This window comes from Phyllobates terribilis, unplaced genomic scaffold (assembly GCF_046119375.1).
Source record: "Phyllobates terribilis strain yellow unplaced genomic scaffold, ASM4611937v1 Scaffold_1__5_contigs__length_1240528914, whole genome shotgun sequence".
Classification (NCBI taxonomy): domain Eukaryota; kingdom Metazoa; phylum Chordata; class Amphibia; order Anura; family Dendrobatidae; genus Phyllobates; species Phyllobates terribilis.
The window spans coordinates 539,200,535-539,216,665 of NW_027362761.1; the positions used below are offsets into that span (position 1 = coordinate 539,200,535).

The 16,131-nt window shown below is 45.7% G+C and overlaps 1 protein-coding gene across 1 annotated transcript in view; it reads left to right on the forward strand.

Moving 5' to 3' along the window:
- The first annotated feature begins 2,445 nt into the window (after positions 1-2,445).
- Positions 2,446-16,131, forward strand: part of LOC141269287 (uncharacterized) — a 61,049-nt gene continuing 47,363 nt past the window's right edge. The window contains exon 1 of the mRNA XM_073680394.1: positions 2,446-2,749. Coding sequence (XP_073536495.1) covers positions 2,698-2,749 — 52 coding nt within the window. The 5' untranslated portion in view covers positions 2,446-2,697. The remainder of the gene's footprint in view (positions 2,750-16,131) is intronic.

The following is a 16,131-nucleotide window of genomic DNA, read 5'->3' on the forward strand; positions in this document are numbered from 1 at the left end:
GCTTCATTCTCTTTTGTGTTTTTTCCTTGCAAGCAAATTAAATGAAGAGGATAATACCAAAGAATTTGTGATTGCAATCATTTTCAGGAAGAAACTGAGTATTATCTGACAGAATTGCAGGGGTGCCAATACTTTTGGCCAGCACTGTAGAGTCATTACAAACAGAGTGACCTATGTCAAGTGTTTATTTCTGTTAATGTTGATAATTATGGCTTACAGCCAATGAAAACACAAAAGTCATTATCTTAGTAAATTAGAATAATTAGCAAAAAACACCTGCAAAGGCTTCCGATGCATTTAAAAAGGTCCCTTAGTCTGTTTCAGTAGGCTCCACAAACATGGGGAAGACTGCTGACTTGACAGATGTCCAGAAGGCAGTCATTGACACACTCCACAAGGAGGGTAAGCCACAAAAGTTCATTGCTAAAGAAGCTGGCTGTTCACAGAGTGCTGTATCCAAACATATTAATGGATAGTTGGGTGGAAGGAAAAAGTGTGATAGGAAAAGGTGTACAAGCAATCGGGATAACCGCAGCCTTGAAAGGTTTGTTAAGAAAAGGCCATTCAAAAATTTGGGGGAGATTCACAAGGAGTGGACTGCTGCTGGAGTCATTGCTTCAAGAGCCACCACACACAGACGTATTCAGAACATGGGCTACAAGTGTTGCATTCCTTGTGTCAAGCCACTCATGACCAATAGACAACGCCAGAAGCGTTTTACCTGGACCAAGGAGAAAAAGACCTGGACTGGTGCTCAGTGGTCCAAGGTGTTGTTTTCAGATGAAAGCAAATTTTGCATTTCATTTTGAAATCAAGGTCCCAGAGTCTGGAGGAAGAGTGGAGAGGCCACAATCCAAGCTGCTGGAGGTCTAGTGTGCAGTTTCCACAATCAGTGATGGTTTGGGGGGCCATGTCATCTGCTGGTGTAGGTCCACTGTGTTTTATCAAGACCAAAGTCAGCGCAGCCGTCTACCAGGAAATTTTAGAGCACTTCATGCTTCCCTCTGCCGACAAGCTTTCTGGAGATGGAGATTTCATTCTCCAGCAGGACTTGGCACCTGTCCACACTGCCAAAAGTACCAATACCTGGTTTATAAACAACAGTATCACTGTGCTTGATTGGCCAGCAAACTCGACTGACCTTAACCCCATAGAGAATCTATAGGGTAATGTCAAGAGGAAGATGAGAGACACCAGAGCCAACAATGCAGACGAGCTGAAGGCTGCTATCAAAGCAACCTGGGCTTCCATAACACCTCAGCAGTGCCACAGGCTGATCGCCTCCATGCCACGCCGCATTGATGCAGTAATTGATGCAAAAGGAGCCCCGACCAAGAATTGAGGGCATTTACTGAACATACATTTCAGTAGGCCAACATTCCGGATTTTAAAATCATTTTTCAAGCTGTTGTTATAAAGTATTCTAATTTACTGAGATAATGACTTTTGTGTTTTCATTGGCTGTAATCCATAATCATCAACATTAACAGAAATAAACACTTGAAATAGATCACTCTGTAATGACTCTATATAATATATGAGTTTCACTGTTTCTATTGACGAACTGAAATAAATTAACTTTTTGATGATATTTTAATTTAGTGAGAAGCACTTGTAGATGCGGTGCAGATTTTTCAGTTGCTCCTGAATTTTATGTAAAGGGTAGTAGAATACTTTTTGCGATCCCAGTATTATGAATTACATGTAATTTTTGGAGCCAGTTATAGGTTGTTAACCAAGGCCATGGGCCTAGAGTTATCCCTTTGGGAGGAAAAGTAAAATCAAAATTCTTAAAGAGGACTTATCACCTCTCTGCCCCTGTGTTGTATGTAAAAAACTGTTGGCCCACCCATAAAGCTTTTATACAGAGGTTATCAATGTATACTCATATTTATACTGATAACTACTGTAGAAATGCTATATTCACTGCTCTTTTAGCCAGATCTGCAATAACTAGTGAGATCTCTGACTTATGAAATGGGGATAATTGTCCTTTTGTTACAATAGAAACATTCGACTAAAAGATCTAAAAACTCTGAAAGGAGCAAACTGCGTGACGACCAAAATTTGTGTCAGTCTCAAAACTTTTCATCACAACTGTAGAGTGGATGTCAAGCATGCACACCCATGCCCAATTCATTCTCTAGTGGACTTCCAGAGATAGCTCCATTCTTGGGATTGGTGACCGCCATCAGTCAATATCCTTTCTTTATTCATGGAATTTGTACTTTGGTAACCAGAGAACCATCTGACTAAAAGATCTAAAAATAGTGAAGAAGAAAACTTTGTGTCAATCGCGAAACTTTTGGCCACAACTGAACTTTCATAAATCTGACATCCAAGGACACGTGAACATCTTTGCCAAAAAACATCTTGACAAATTTATATATAAGAGATTTCTGATGATGATAGGGGAATGAATGGGAGGGGATAATGAATTCGGAGTCCAGTCTTCCTGATTAACATTCTTCCCTCAACCTCTGGCTGCTGCCGTCTGACAAAAGAAAACTCCTCTAAGTTTTTCTTTTCCATACGCCGAGGCCTGATTTCCCATCATTGTGCAGACCTCCTTCCCTTACAGGAATGGGCGCTCCACCCTGACTCTGAAAAGCCCGGACTCTCTGCAGCCCCGAGGATTTAACATCGCACAGAACTCAGGTCCAGAGATAAGAGTTTAGTCTGTTATTACAGGACATAATGGGGATTCCCAGTTTGTGGCTGCTGGCGTCTCTCTGCATCCTCCCGAAGGGTAAGTAACAAGTATTATTTAATAAAAATATTACAAAATGCTACCAATATAATAATAATAACACAATAGCAATAATAATTTTATTATTGTGATTATTAGTAATATCCTGCAAGAATTATACAATTATATTATTGTAATTTTTATTTATTTTATTGTATTACTATATATATATTATTACTATTCTATTGTTATATAATGTTATACTATTATATTATTACTATATACAGTTTATACTGTTGTTGTTATGAATATATTATTTTTATTATACAGTTAGATTAAAGAGTGAAGCAAATCAATTTGCAGGACCCTGGTCCATCGGCCATGCCTGTAAGCCATAGCAGTCGCACCAGAGCATTGCAAACTTCCTGCAACCTGCCGGTATCCTGGACCCCTCTTCTGATTTATAGGGTCCGCAATATCATGGCGTTGTGCTGTCACGGGTGTGTCAGTGGTGACAGACAGTCGCCCTGCAGTTGGTTGCAGAAGATCTCTACGTTTGGTATTACAGACATCTTCCTAGAGGCCGGCTGTCTCTAGGACCCAGCGGCTACCTCCCTCTGGCTAATTAGCTCCCTGACCTGAGTGTATAAATACCTGGTGTGTCTGAGAGGAAGGAAGTGCCGGCGATATTCATTACTACTTGTGAGGCTTTAGCAAGAGCAGTACATCGTCCTCTCAGAAGCTTGAGGCCGTGTGTGCATTTCTTTGGAGTCGTCTAAAGCTAAGCAATTCCCCCCTGTTTGTCTACCCTTGTTGGCTATAGAGTTTAGTGGAGATCGACTAGTGCCCATCTCCTCCCATCCCTAGCCTTAGCCATACGCCATGGAAAGTCAGGGCAAGGCATGTGTGCGGCGATTGGTGAAGAGCCAATATAGGGACGGTAATTGAGACAGGGTGACACTAGGCCAGACTAGGAGGTTTTCACTCCCCCCTTTCCCTAGTGTCTGGGCTTCCTTTCCCTTTCTGTTGCACTAGTCTTTCCCATACCTTGTGTGACAGGTGCCGGCAGGTAGTTGTAAGTTCACAGGGTATTAGTCAGGGTTGCCAACCGTCCAGTTGTTTATATTTCTCAAGTGATTTTCTATAACCCCAATTCCAAAAAAGTTGATATTGGGGTTGTAAAACAATAATGAAATGATTTGGAATTATCTTACAGACATATTTTAGCCGCAAAGGAACATAGAACACAGATCAGAAGGTGGACATCAGACAATTTTCATATAAAAAAAATAATAACTCATTTAGAAATTGATGGCAGCAACAAATCTCAAAAGCTTTGGGACAGGGTTAGCAAAAGGCTGGAAAAGTAAATGGTACTAACTGTTGAAGGATCAATTTCCAACTAAATCACAGGTGTATAAAAAGAGAGTGTGAGAGAGGCAGAGTCTCCCAGAAGCAAAGATGGTCAGAGGTCACCAATCTGTGAACAACTGCATCTAAAGATTGTGGAACAATTTCAGAAAAATGTTCCTCAATATAAAATTGCAAAGACTTTGAATATCGCTCCATCTACAGAACATATTATTATCAGAAGATTCAGAGATTCTGTGCAAAAGGGACCACAATCAGTATTGGATGCTCATGATCTCCGGGCCCTCAGGTAGCACTGCATTAAAAACAAGCATAATTCAGTCATGAAAATCCCTGCATGAGCTCAGAAATATTTCCAGAAATCATTGTCTGTGAACACAGTTCTCTGTACAATCTACAAATGCAAGTTTAAGCTCTATCATGCAAAAAAGAAGCCATAAATCAACACAATCCAGAAATGCTGGGCCAAAGATCATTTACAATGGAATGGGGCAAAATGGAAAACTGTTCTGGGGTCAGATGTATCAAAATGTGAAATTAATTATGGAAATCACGGACTCCGTTTCCTGCGGACTCAAGAGGAGAGGGACCATCCAGCTTGTTATCAGCGCACCATTCCGGCATCTCTGATGGTATGGGAGGCATTAGTGACATGGGCACATTATACAAGTAAGGCGCGATCAAGCATTACATAGAGGATTTGGAACAACATATGCTCCATTCAGACAATGTCTGTTTCAGGAAAGGCCTTGCATATTTCAGCTAGACAATGTTAAATCACATACTGCATCCATCACAACAGCATGGCTTCCCAGACGAAGACTTTGGGTGATGAACCGGCCGCCTGAAGTCCATATGTGGAGTCTTCTGCCTCCTGGACCGGCTGTTCTTCCAGCTCTACCTGTTGCTCCGTAGGTGCTTGGGATGCTGGTTGGAGGAAGGTGAGTACGGGTACCACAACTGCACCATTGACTTGAGTCCAAGACCGAGGGAAGTCCCCGAGCACAGTACTAACCATATCTTCCCTTTCCTCTACGGGTCGATGGTCTTCTTGTTCCTCTTCAGGGTTCCTCAGTTGTTCGGGACACTTCTTCAGGTGGTCCCGGGATACAATGGCTGTGGTCTCCCCTCCGTCTTTACTGATGGTACAAACCTTCGGGTTCTCGTGGCTTGAGGGCAGTACGGTGTACGGGTCCTTCTCCCACTGGTCATCCAACTTGTGGAGCCGTCTCTTCCTCTTCAAGACCTGCTCTCCGGGTACCAGGGGAACAGCGGGAGCATACTGGTTGTAAGTTTTCTCTTGTCTTTCCCTAGCCTGACAGAGACTTCGCTCCACGCTCTCCTGTACTCTCCGGTACTGCTGCTGCCTCTCTGTGTCCCAGTCTGTTTCTGGTGAAGTGTCCTCGGGTGTCAGGACTCCCATTTCCAGGTCAACAGGTAACTTACCAGGTCTTGCCCTCATTAGGTAAGCCGGGGTACAGTTGGTGGAACCTACCGGGATGTGGTTGTATAGGTCCACCAGATCGGGCAACTTCTCAGGCCACAGACTGCGTTCTTCCAGGGGCAACGTTTTTAGAAGATCCATTACCACCTGGTTCATTTTCTCACAAAGTCCATTAGTTTGCGGATGGTAGGGTGTCGTCCTTATCTTCCGGCAGCCATACAGATTGCAGAATTCCTGGAAGACCTCCGCTTCAAAGGCAGGTCCCTGGTCCGTCAGCACTTGGTCCGGGTACCCGTGTGGACGGCAAAAGTGCTGCTGGAAGGCTCTAGCTGCTGTTTGAGCCGTTAAGTCCTTGACGGGGACGACAACCAGAAACCGGGAGTAATGATCCACGATGGTTAACGCGTAGACGTAGCCACTTCTGCTTGGGGTCAGTTTTACATGATCCAAGGCTACCAGTTCCAACGGTTGCCGGGTGACGATGGACTGCAGGGGAGTCTTCTGGCTGGCACGGTCCTTCCTTCTCAGGTTGCACGGGCCACAGTCTCTGCACCACTTCTCGATGGTTCCCCTCATGCCTACCCAGTGGAACCGCTCACGCAGCAGGAACTCCAGCTTCTTCCACCCGAAGTGTCCAGCTCCATCGTGGTATGCCTCCATCACCATGGCTGCGTCTCTTCGTGGCACCACTACTTGCCAGAGTAATTCATGCGTCCGGGAGTTAACCATTCTGCGGCACAACTTCCCTTTGTAAAGGAACAGTCGACTCTTCTCTGCCCATAGTTGTTTGGCTTCCTCCGGAGCGTCTGGTTCAAGGCGAGCCTCCGGCCGAGTCAGCATCTCCTTCACCAGTCGGACGGCAGGGTCGCTGTCTTGCGTTTCCGCCCAGTTGTAGTGGGGTAAGGGGTTCAACGTAGCAGCCTGCTTACTCCTTACCCGGTGGGAATACTGGATAGTCCCATGACGGTGGAATGCAGGGAGTTCAACTTCTTCCAGTCCCTCCGGATCTTCTCCTCCGTCCGGCAGGTTGGGCATCCTGGACAGGGCGTCCGCGTTGGTATTGGAGCGTCCTGCCCGGTATTTGATTGTGAACTCGTAGTTGGACAGACGGGCCATCCACCTCTGCTCCAGGGCACCGAGTCTTGCCGTGTCCAGGTGTGTCAACGGGTTGTTATCCGTGTACACGGTGAACCGGGAAGAAGCGAGGTAATGCTTAAAGCGCTCGGTGACTGCCCATACTACGGCCAGGAACTCTAACTTAAATGAGCTGTAATTCTCGGGGTTCCTTTCGGTGGGTCGCAGTTTTCGGCTGGCGTAGGCAATTACTCGTTCCTTCCCCTGCTGGATCTGGGACAGTACGGCTCCTAGCCCGATGTTACTGGCGTCGGTGTAGAGGATAAAGGGCTGGCTATAATCCGGGTACGCCAGGATTTCGTCCCCCGTGAGGGCTATCTTCAGCTGGCGGAAGGACTCTTCTTCCAGCTCCTCCCATTTGAAGGGCGGCTTCTGGTTCTTGGCCTTCCGGGACTGGCCTATCAGGAGGTCCTGCATAGGTGCTGCCTTTTTGGTGAAACCGGGAATAAACCTTCGGTAGTAGCCTACCAACCCGAGGAACTGCCGCACTTCTTTTACGCTGGAGGGGCTTGGCCATTCCTTAATTGCGGTGATCTTATCAGGGTCGGGAGCCACTCCGTCAGCGCTCACCACGTGTCCCAGGTACTGCACCTTTGGTTTCAGGAGGTGACACTTGGAGGGTTTCACCTTTAGGCCGTAACTTGCCAGAGCTTCGAACACTTCCGCCAGGTGTTTCAGGTGGTCCTCATACGTCTTGGAATATACGATGACATCGTCCAGGTACAACAGGACCGTCTCGAAGTTTCTGTGGCCCAGACAACACTCCATTAGTCGTTGGAAGGTTCCCGGTGCGTTGCAGAGTCCGAACGGCATGCAGGTGAACTCGCTAAGTCCCATCGGGGTGGTGAATGCGGTCTTCTCCCGGTCCGCCTCTGCTACAGGAACCTGCCAGTACCCGCTAGTGAGATCCAAGGTAGAGAAGAAGTTAGCAGATCTTAAAGCAGCCAATGACTCCTCTATCCTTGGTAAGGGGTACGCATCCTTGTGTGTGATACGATTGATTTTCCGGTAATCTACACACATCCTCATGGTGTTGTCTTTCTTTCGGACTAAGACTAGTGGAGCTGCCCAGGGGCTACAGCTATCCCTGATCACCCCAGCCTCCTTCATGTCTCTAAGCATCCCCTTAGCGTGTTGGTAGTGGGCAGGGGGTACGGGTCGATACCTCTCTTTTATAGGAGGATGGTCTCCCGTGGGGATGTGGTGTTCTACCCCCTTGACTCGCCCGAAGTCTAACGGGTGTTTACTGAACACTCTCTCGTACTCCTGAACCACCCGATAGACTCCTTGTTTCTGGTGTGCGGGAGTGGAGTCAGTACCCAGATGTAGTTGCTGACACCAGTCCTCCATGTTTTTCTTAGAGCCGTTACCTTCCTCCGGGTGAGATGGAGGCAAGGCTTCCACAGATTGTATAGAATTTTGGTTAATGGTATATAATTTGGCTAGCGTGGCATACCGGGGCAGGTACACTTCCCTCTCCCCGATATTTATTATGCGAACGGGCACCCTCCCATGGCGTACATCAACCACCCCCCGTGCTGTCAAAATGGTGGGCCTACTGTCCGAGTAAACTGGTTCTACCATTGCCTGGTAATCTCTACCTCTCAGACCAATAGCTGCCCGGCACCAAATCATCATTTCACTTTTTGGGGGCATGGCAATAGGAAAAGGGTCACACATTCCTACGCTACCAATCTCACCGCCGGAGAGTTCCACCTGTTGCCGTCGCATCAGTGCCCGGATCTCTTTCTGGAGCACCCGCTGCTCGCCGGAGCTGGCGTTCTTGGCAACCTGCTGTAAAAGGAAAATCACCTCTGCAAGACAATTTTCAATTACATTACTTCCTAGAGTTATTTTTGGGTGACTCTCATGTTTGTCAATATCTACAATGATCAGTCCCTGTGCTGCCAGTTCGACTCTACCGATTTTGATGGTCACCTCTTTAAATCCGATCTGTGGCACGGGCTGGCCATTGCTGGCGATGATACTCAAGTCGTCGTCAGGGTAGCGGGTAATATCCGAGTCATTCCAGTACTGCTTAAAGAGCACGTACGGGATGGTGGTGACCTGTGACCCGGTGTCCAGTAGGGCACTCATGGGAATGCCATCCAGTACCACAGGCAAGACTGGACGTCCTCCCACATATCTGTCGCGCCAGTTCGATGGGCCTGGTGATCTTTTTCCTGGGGGTTGGCCCTCTACCCCAGGTTGTGCCCGTTTAAAGAACAGTACCTTGCCATATGTCCAGGTTGATTGCAGCGGCGGCAGATGGGTCGTCCGTCCTCGCTGTATCGGTCACTGGGTCTTCCTCTGGCCGGTGGGGTCCTCCTTGGTCGACGCCACGGGATGTCCTCCGGTCCGGATGCCAGCTGGATCTTCCCTGGGGTGGAAGCCTGTAAAGACTGCACAGTTCGGGTTAGCGCAGCAACGCTCTTAGCTAGCTCTTGGACCTGATGGTGTAGGTCTGGAGCCGGGTCATTGTCCAAAGCCTGCGCATCAGCTCCCACAGGCCCTGCCGACAAGGGCGCCGCCTCCTGGTGGTAAGTGATAGCAGGGCGCTTGTGGGTCACAACGCCACCCGGTGCCGGTTCTCGGAGCACCCGGATGGCTCTGTCCTTGAACTGTGCAAAGCCCAGATGGGGATCCTGTAAGGCCATTGCCCGCAACTGGGTTCGGTGGGTATTACAATACAGTCCCTCTATAAACTGTTCGGTCAACAGCCTGTCCTCGTTTCCCACTCCATCAGGGTCGGTCTGCTTAATGGCCCTCAGGGCCTCTTGTAGGTTTAGTGCATAGTCCCTTATACTCTCATGCGCTCGCTGCTTGCACCCGTAGAATCTAAGCTTAATCTCGGCTGAGGTGCGGGTATCAAAGGTGTCCTTCAGCCGGGTTAGTATCCCTGCGACAGTCTTCCTCCCAGGTGGCCAGGATTTTACTTCCCTTTTGGCTGCCCCGGTTAGTTGGGCCACCAGGATGCTCACTTTTTGCTCTTCTGTGAGGGGGTACACCTGGAAGAGGCTATCCAGCTTTTCTCTAAAGTCATGCAGGGTATGTGACTCCCCTGAGTATTGGGGTAGCCAAGCTGCTCCCGGGATATAGGGCATGGTGAAGGGCATAACTGCAGCAGCGGTAGCGCTGGCGGGGGTTGAGGCAGTGAAGCTCTCCTCCGTATCCGACATCTTCCTCCCCCCTAGTGGACCGTGGCCTACCTTGCGATGATCCTCTTCCGTAGGCCACGGCTCCGCAGTGGATCGTCAGGGTTGAGGACCTTCCGTCGCGCTCCTGTGACGTCGGCGTCTGCTGGGCTCCTTCCAGGACCTTACGCAACGTCCGGACGTGAGGCGGGGCTTCAGTTCTCGCGCGCTTTCAGAGTCCACGCCCCACTTCTTCCCGCGCGGCGTCCTCAAGATGGCGTCCAATGGCGGGAAAACTCCACGTATGGCGGGAAGAAGGCTGAAGATGGCGCCGGATGGCGGGAAAACTCCACCGATGGCGGGAAGGAAGCGGAAGATGGCGCCGGATGGCGGGAATCTTCACCACAGGTAAGTTTGAACAGTCTTTTTCAGGCACGCAGTACCCGGTGGTTGCGGGCACGAAATCCTGCCGACTACGCCAAAAGTTGACGCGCCCCTGGGCCTGTGTCGCGCTGCGTTGCGCACGCGGGAGCTTACCCGGAGCCGGATCTCTTGAGGGTTGTAGTCTCGTGGCGGTGACCCGGTCCGTGCCCAGGGAGTCAAACTGAGCGGCGATGTAATAGCGGTAGATGTAGGACGACTACGCCACCCGTTGAATGCAGCTATGGAGCTGCCGCTGCAGGACAGTCCGCTGAGGCCGGTGGATGGATGGTGCAGCGTAGATGGTATAACCCCCAACGGGAGGGGTATGGCCTCAGGGCAGCAGATGTGGATGATGGGGGTAGCAGGAACCACTCAGAGACGGTGCGGTGTAATTCAGGGTCTTTACTGGTAACAACGATAGACCCTCCCGGAGTACTTGCTAGTGAACGGGGCCTGGTCAGTCCTTGAGCAGATGGGATCTCCCCTGGCCAGGCGGAGTTGTAGGCCTCCCAAACTGACTGTACTCTTCTGGCTACCTTGCTAGAAGCGGATATAAGTAGCCCACGTCCCTGAGTGTACCGTGCGGTGCTCACCCGTATGGCCGGTGACTCGGGGCCTTCTAATGGCTTCCGCTCCACGATGGCGGTGCTGGTCCCACGCGTGTGACCGTGCCTTCGGGTTTCTGGGCCTGAGGACCTGAAATCCCCTGCCGGTCGGCTTCTGCTGCTGGGTAAGAGTTAGTCCCCACAGCCTCGGACGCCGGGTCCGGTAAGAAAGCTTCTCAGTCAGGGCGAGCTCTGCAGCTGCCAGCCCCTGACTCGTAGTAGTATTGCTTCTGCTGTTTCTTGTCTCTACTCTCCTTGACTGACTAACCCTGCCTCAGCCCAGGGTTTATACAGGGGAAGTTCTTCCCCTCCCAAGACTGGGCAGGAGGTGTGGCATGCACAGGATCCCTGACCAAAGGACCTCCCACCTGCTCTCAGACATAACATTACATTACTGTGGAAAACCAGACCCCTGGGGTGCCACACATATCTTTCACCAATAGAAAACATTTGGCGCATTTTTAAATGAAAAAATCCAGCAACGAAGACTCAGGACTGTTGAGCAGTGAGAATCCTACATCAGACAAGAATGGGACCACATTCCTCTCCAAAAACTCCAGCAATGTCTCTTTTTATTTCCCAGATATTTACAGATTGTTGTTAAAAAAGGTATGCTGCACAATGGTAGACATGGCCATGTCCAACTTTTTTAGATGTGTTGCTGCCATCAATTTCTAAATGAGTTAGCTTATTAAAATGTCTAACTTTCAACTTCTGATCTGTGCTCTCTGCATGGTCATATCTAGGGGGGAGAGGGCAGACGGGGCATTTGCCCTGTGCACAGCCAGCAAAGGGGCACTGTCAAGCTGGCTAATGCGGTGGTCCGTGGTGTCTCCCAGGCGATGGCATCTTGAGGCCCCCCAGGAATGGGATTCGACATTCTCTTAGACGGTTGTGAAACTGACAGCCGTCTGAAAGAATCTGTAAAATGCCGTATCCCTGTATTCAATTCTACCCATGTCTCTCAGGCGTAAGTATATGTGAAGCTCTGACCGCTGGAACTTCAGTGTCAGGGTTGTCAACAGGTGACCAGATCACGGTGGTGATGTCACTCCTGCACTACAGAGGAGGTGGACAACGGCAATCTAAGTGCTCCAATGAAGCCAAAGAAACAGAAGTGTTTTTGGGGGGGTGGAATCTTGTGAAGGGGTTATATATGGGGGAATGAAGTGTGATGGGATCATATGGGGGAAAAAGTGTCAGGAGACAGTGTGGGGGAAATGTGTTAGTGCACAGTATAGGGGGTGAAGTAATAGTATGGGGGAGAAAAGTGTGAGGAGACAGTATGGGGGGGTGAGGGAACAGTAGGGGGGATAAAAGTGTGAGAGGACAGTAAAAGGGAAAAGATGTGAGAGGATAATAAGTTGGGGTGGAATTGTGGGTGCCAAAAGAGAGAGGAGAGTGTGAGGGGACAGTATGTAGGCAATAGTCAGTATGGGGGAGAAAAGCGTAAGGAGACAGTGTGGGTGACAAAAGTGTAAGGGGGAAGTATGAGATCAGATAAGTGTGAAGGGACAGTATGGCGGGATAATGGGAGGGGGCAGTATGGGGGGGATTATGTGAGGGGAAAGTATGGGGAGAAAAGTGTGATGGAATAGAATGGAAAGTAGTGTGAAGGAAAAAATATGGGGGGATAGTGTGAGAGGACAGAATAGGGATAGTGTGAGGGGACAGTATGGGGGAGAAATGAATGAGGGGACAGTATTGTGGGGAATAGTGTAAGGAGACAGTATGGGGATGAAAAGTGTGAGGGGATAATATGGGGGATTAGGGGAAAGTATGATGAAATGGTGTGAGGGACAGTAAGCATATAACTAATATAATACTGCCCCAAATATATAAGAATATAACTACTGTAATACTGCCTCCTATGTAAAGGAATATAACTAATATAATACTGCTCCTATGTACAAGAATATAACTACTATAATACTGCTCCCATGTACAAGAATATAACTACTATAATACTGCCCCTATGTACAAGAATATAACTACTATAATACTGCCCCTATGTACAAAAATATAACTACTGTAATACTGCTCCTATGTACAAGAATATAACTACTATAATACTGCTCCTATGTACAAGAATATAACTACTATAATACTGCTCCTATGTACATGAATAGAACTACTATAATACTGCCCCCTATGTACAAGAATATAACTACTATAATACTGCCCCTATGTACAAGAACATAACTATTATAATACTGATCCCTATATACAAGAATATAACTGCTATAATACTGCTCCTATGTACAAGAATATAACTACTATAATACTGCCTCCTATGTACAAGAATATAACTACTATAATACTGCTCCTATGTACAAGAATATAACTACTATAATACTGCCTCCTATGTACAAGAATATAACTACTATAATACTGCTCCTATGTACAAGAATATAACTACTATAATACTGCCCCTATGTACAAGAACATAACTATTATAATACTGATCCCTATATACAAGAATATAACTGCTATAATACTGCTCCTATGTACAAGAATATAACTACTATAATACTGCCTCCTATGTACAAGAATATAACTACTATAATACTGCTCCCTATGTACAAGAATATAACTACTATAATACTCCCCCCTATGAACAAGAATATAACTACTATAATACTGCTTCTATGTACAAGAATATAACTACTATAATACTGCTCCCTATGTACAAGAATATAACTACTATAATACTGATTAGAGAGGAAGAAGTGCATCCAGCTTCAGGTAACTAGTAATATTCAAAGTCTTTATTAGATCAATTAAAAATATAGATAGACAAGCAGCATATAGTCACAACTCCATGGAGGGTCTGACTGGAGAAGACACGTTTTGAACCTAGTGGTCTTAATCAGCTACTTGTCTATCTATATTTTAACTGATCTAATAAAGACTCTGGATATTACGAGTTACCTGAAGCTGGATGCACTTCTTCCTCTCTAATCAGTCTCCTGGCAGTTCAGCTGGCTCTCCACGCTCCAGGAACTCCGAGGGTGAGCTGACTTTTAATTTATTGTGCTTTCTACTATAATACTGCCCCTATGTACACGAATATAACTATTATAATGCTGCCCCCTATGTACAAGAATATAACTACTATAATACTGCCCCTATGTACACGAATATAACTACTAAAATACTGCCCCTATGTACAAGAATATAACTACTATAATGCTGCCCCTATGTACAAGAATATAACTACTATAATACTGCCTCATGTACAAGAATATAACTACTATAATACTGCTCCTATATACAAGAATATAACTACTATAATACTGCTCCTATGTACAAGAATATAACTACTATAATACTGCTTCTATATACAAGAATATAGCTACTATAATACTGCCCCTATGCACAAGAATATAACTACTATAATACTGCTTCTATGTACAAGAATATAACTACTATAATACTGCCCCATGTACAAGAATATAACTACTATAATACTGCTCCTATGTACAAGAATATAACTACTGTAATACTGCCCCTATGTACAAGAATATAACTACTATAGTATTGCCCCTATGTACAAGAATATAACTACTATAATATTGCCCCATGTACAAGAATATATAATATAGAGAGCTTCTTGTTGACAAGAATTTAACTACGATAATTTAACACTGTCGATTTTGAATATATGTGTTGTGATAGAGTCACTGGTGATATATGTGAGGGGAGATATGTTTCACTGCGTCTACTAGCTTCAGTGAACTAAACCTACATCTTTTCTCCAGCATGTTATGTGTTGGGGGGTTAAACCACCATTTTAAAAGGGAGTGTTTTTTGTGAATGACATTGTGAAGGGTGGTAGGTCATTCACCATATCTCCACCTCAAGGGTGTGGCTGGGGAAGTTAAATGCTCAGTCACTGTTTTTTTTTCCTCTGGTGTGGTCTGGAGAAGGAAGTCTCCAGACTATGTGTGTGGAAGGCATAGAGCTCCACAGGAGGACTTTGTGGTGAAACCTTAATGTGCTAAAGTGTTTCCTGTGTCTGCCTCTGTGAGAGCCCTGCAAGTCGCTTTAACACAGTGAATATGGTTTGTTTCCCATTTCTTTCCTGTAATACTGTTTTTTTGCAGCAAATTGCACCAAAATTATGTTGCATTTAGCTTTAAAAATCTCCCGTACAGTGTCACAAGAAGTATGTGGCCAGACATTGTCATGCAAGATCAGAGTAGTAATTGTATTCTACTTACCCGACCATTACTAAAATAAATTTTACAACATCAAGATCTTTATGATGCGAAAAGTTCACAATGAACTTCATTTGGCGTCATGCAGAACACTCCTTTGTGTTCAGTAATATAAATCAACACTAAACTAGGTGTATGAATGAACAGGTAGCCCAAGTGTTAAAATGTTTCTACCATCTAGTGGTGAAATATCAAACTGCATAAGCAAACCTTATTAATACGATACAAAATACTTTATTGATCCCGAGGGAAATTACAGTGAAATTAAGTTAATTTTCTTGTGAAAAAGGGAACTGTGTTACATCCGTTACATGGATATATAATTTTGTTTTCCTTTGCATAAACAGCTATTTTTTTGTTGACATACTTGGAAATGTACATTCCCTAGTAAGTTAACAAAAAAGTAGCTGTTTATGCAAAGGTGTGTGTTCATTGCATTAACAAAAACCAATTATATATCCATATAATGGATGTAACACAGTTTCCTTTTTCGCTGGAATTCATCATAAGCAACAATTTCCTGGAAATAAAAATGCAGACAGAGTTCATTCTTGACAATGGCATCATAGCAAAGGATCACATCACTACAGACTGAAAAACTGTATACACATGTTGCTGTTAAAGTGTTTTTCCTTTTAAAGTAGCAATTCTAGGGATCAGAAAAAAAGGTAAAATCCCAGATTATGACTTCCCCCCCCCCCCAAAAGAAACAAACAAACATATTTTTGACCACAATATTTGAATGGGATGTCTGAAAAATAGCATTCACTTCAAGGGTAAGTTCCTTGATGGATCTAAAGAAATAATGTAGAACTATACAGTTCATATTCATTCACATTATCAATTTTTGTAATCAAAGACCATTTGTCCCGTTGAGTCCCAGTGTTAGGCTATGTTCATATTAAGTTTTTTGAGGTGTTCAAAAACAACTAAATTTTCATACTCTTTTTTTGGGAGGGGGTGTTTCTGTTCCTTAAGAGTTTTTGAAGAGTTAAAGAAAAAGTTTTTTTTTTCCCAGATGCATTTTTTTTGCAGCCTTTTGATTGGATAGTGCCTAGTTTGGAGACATTTCCAGCAATTCAGGAAAAAGAAAGCTAAAAAAAACGTCTTC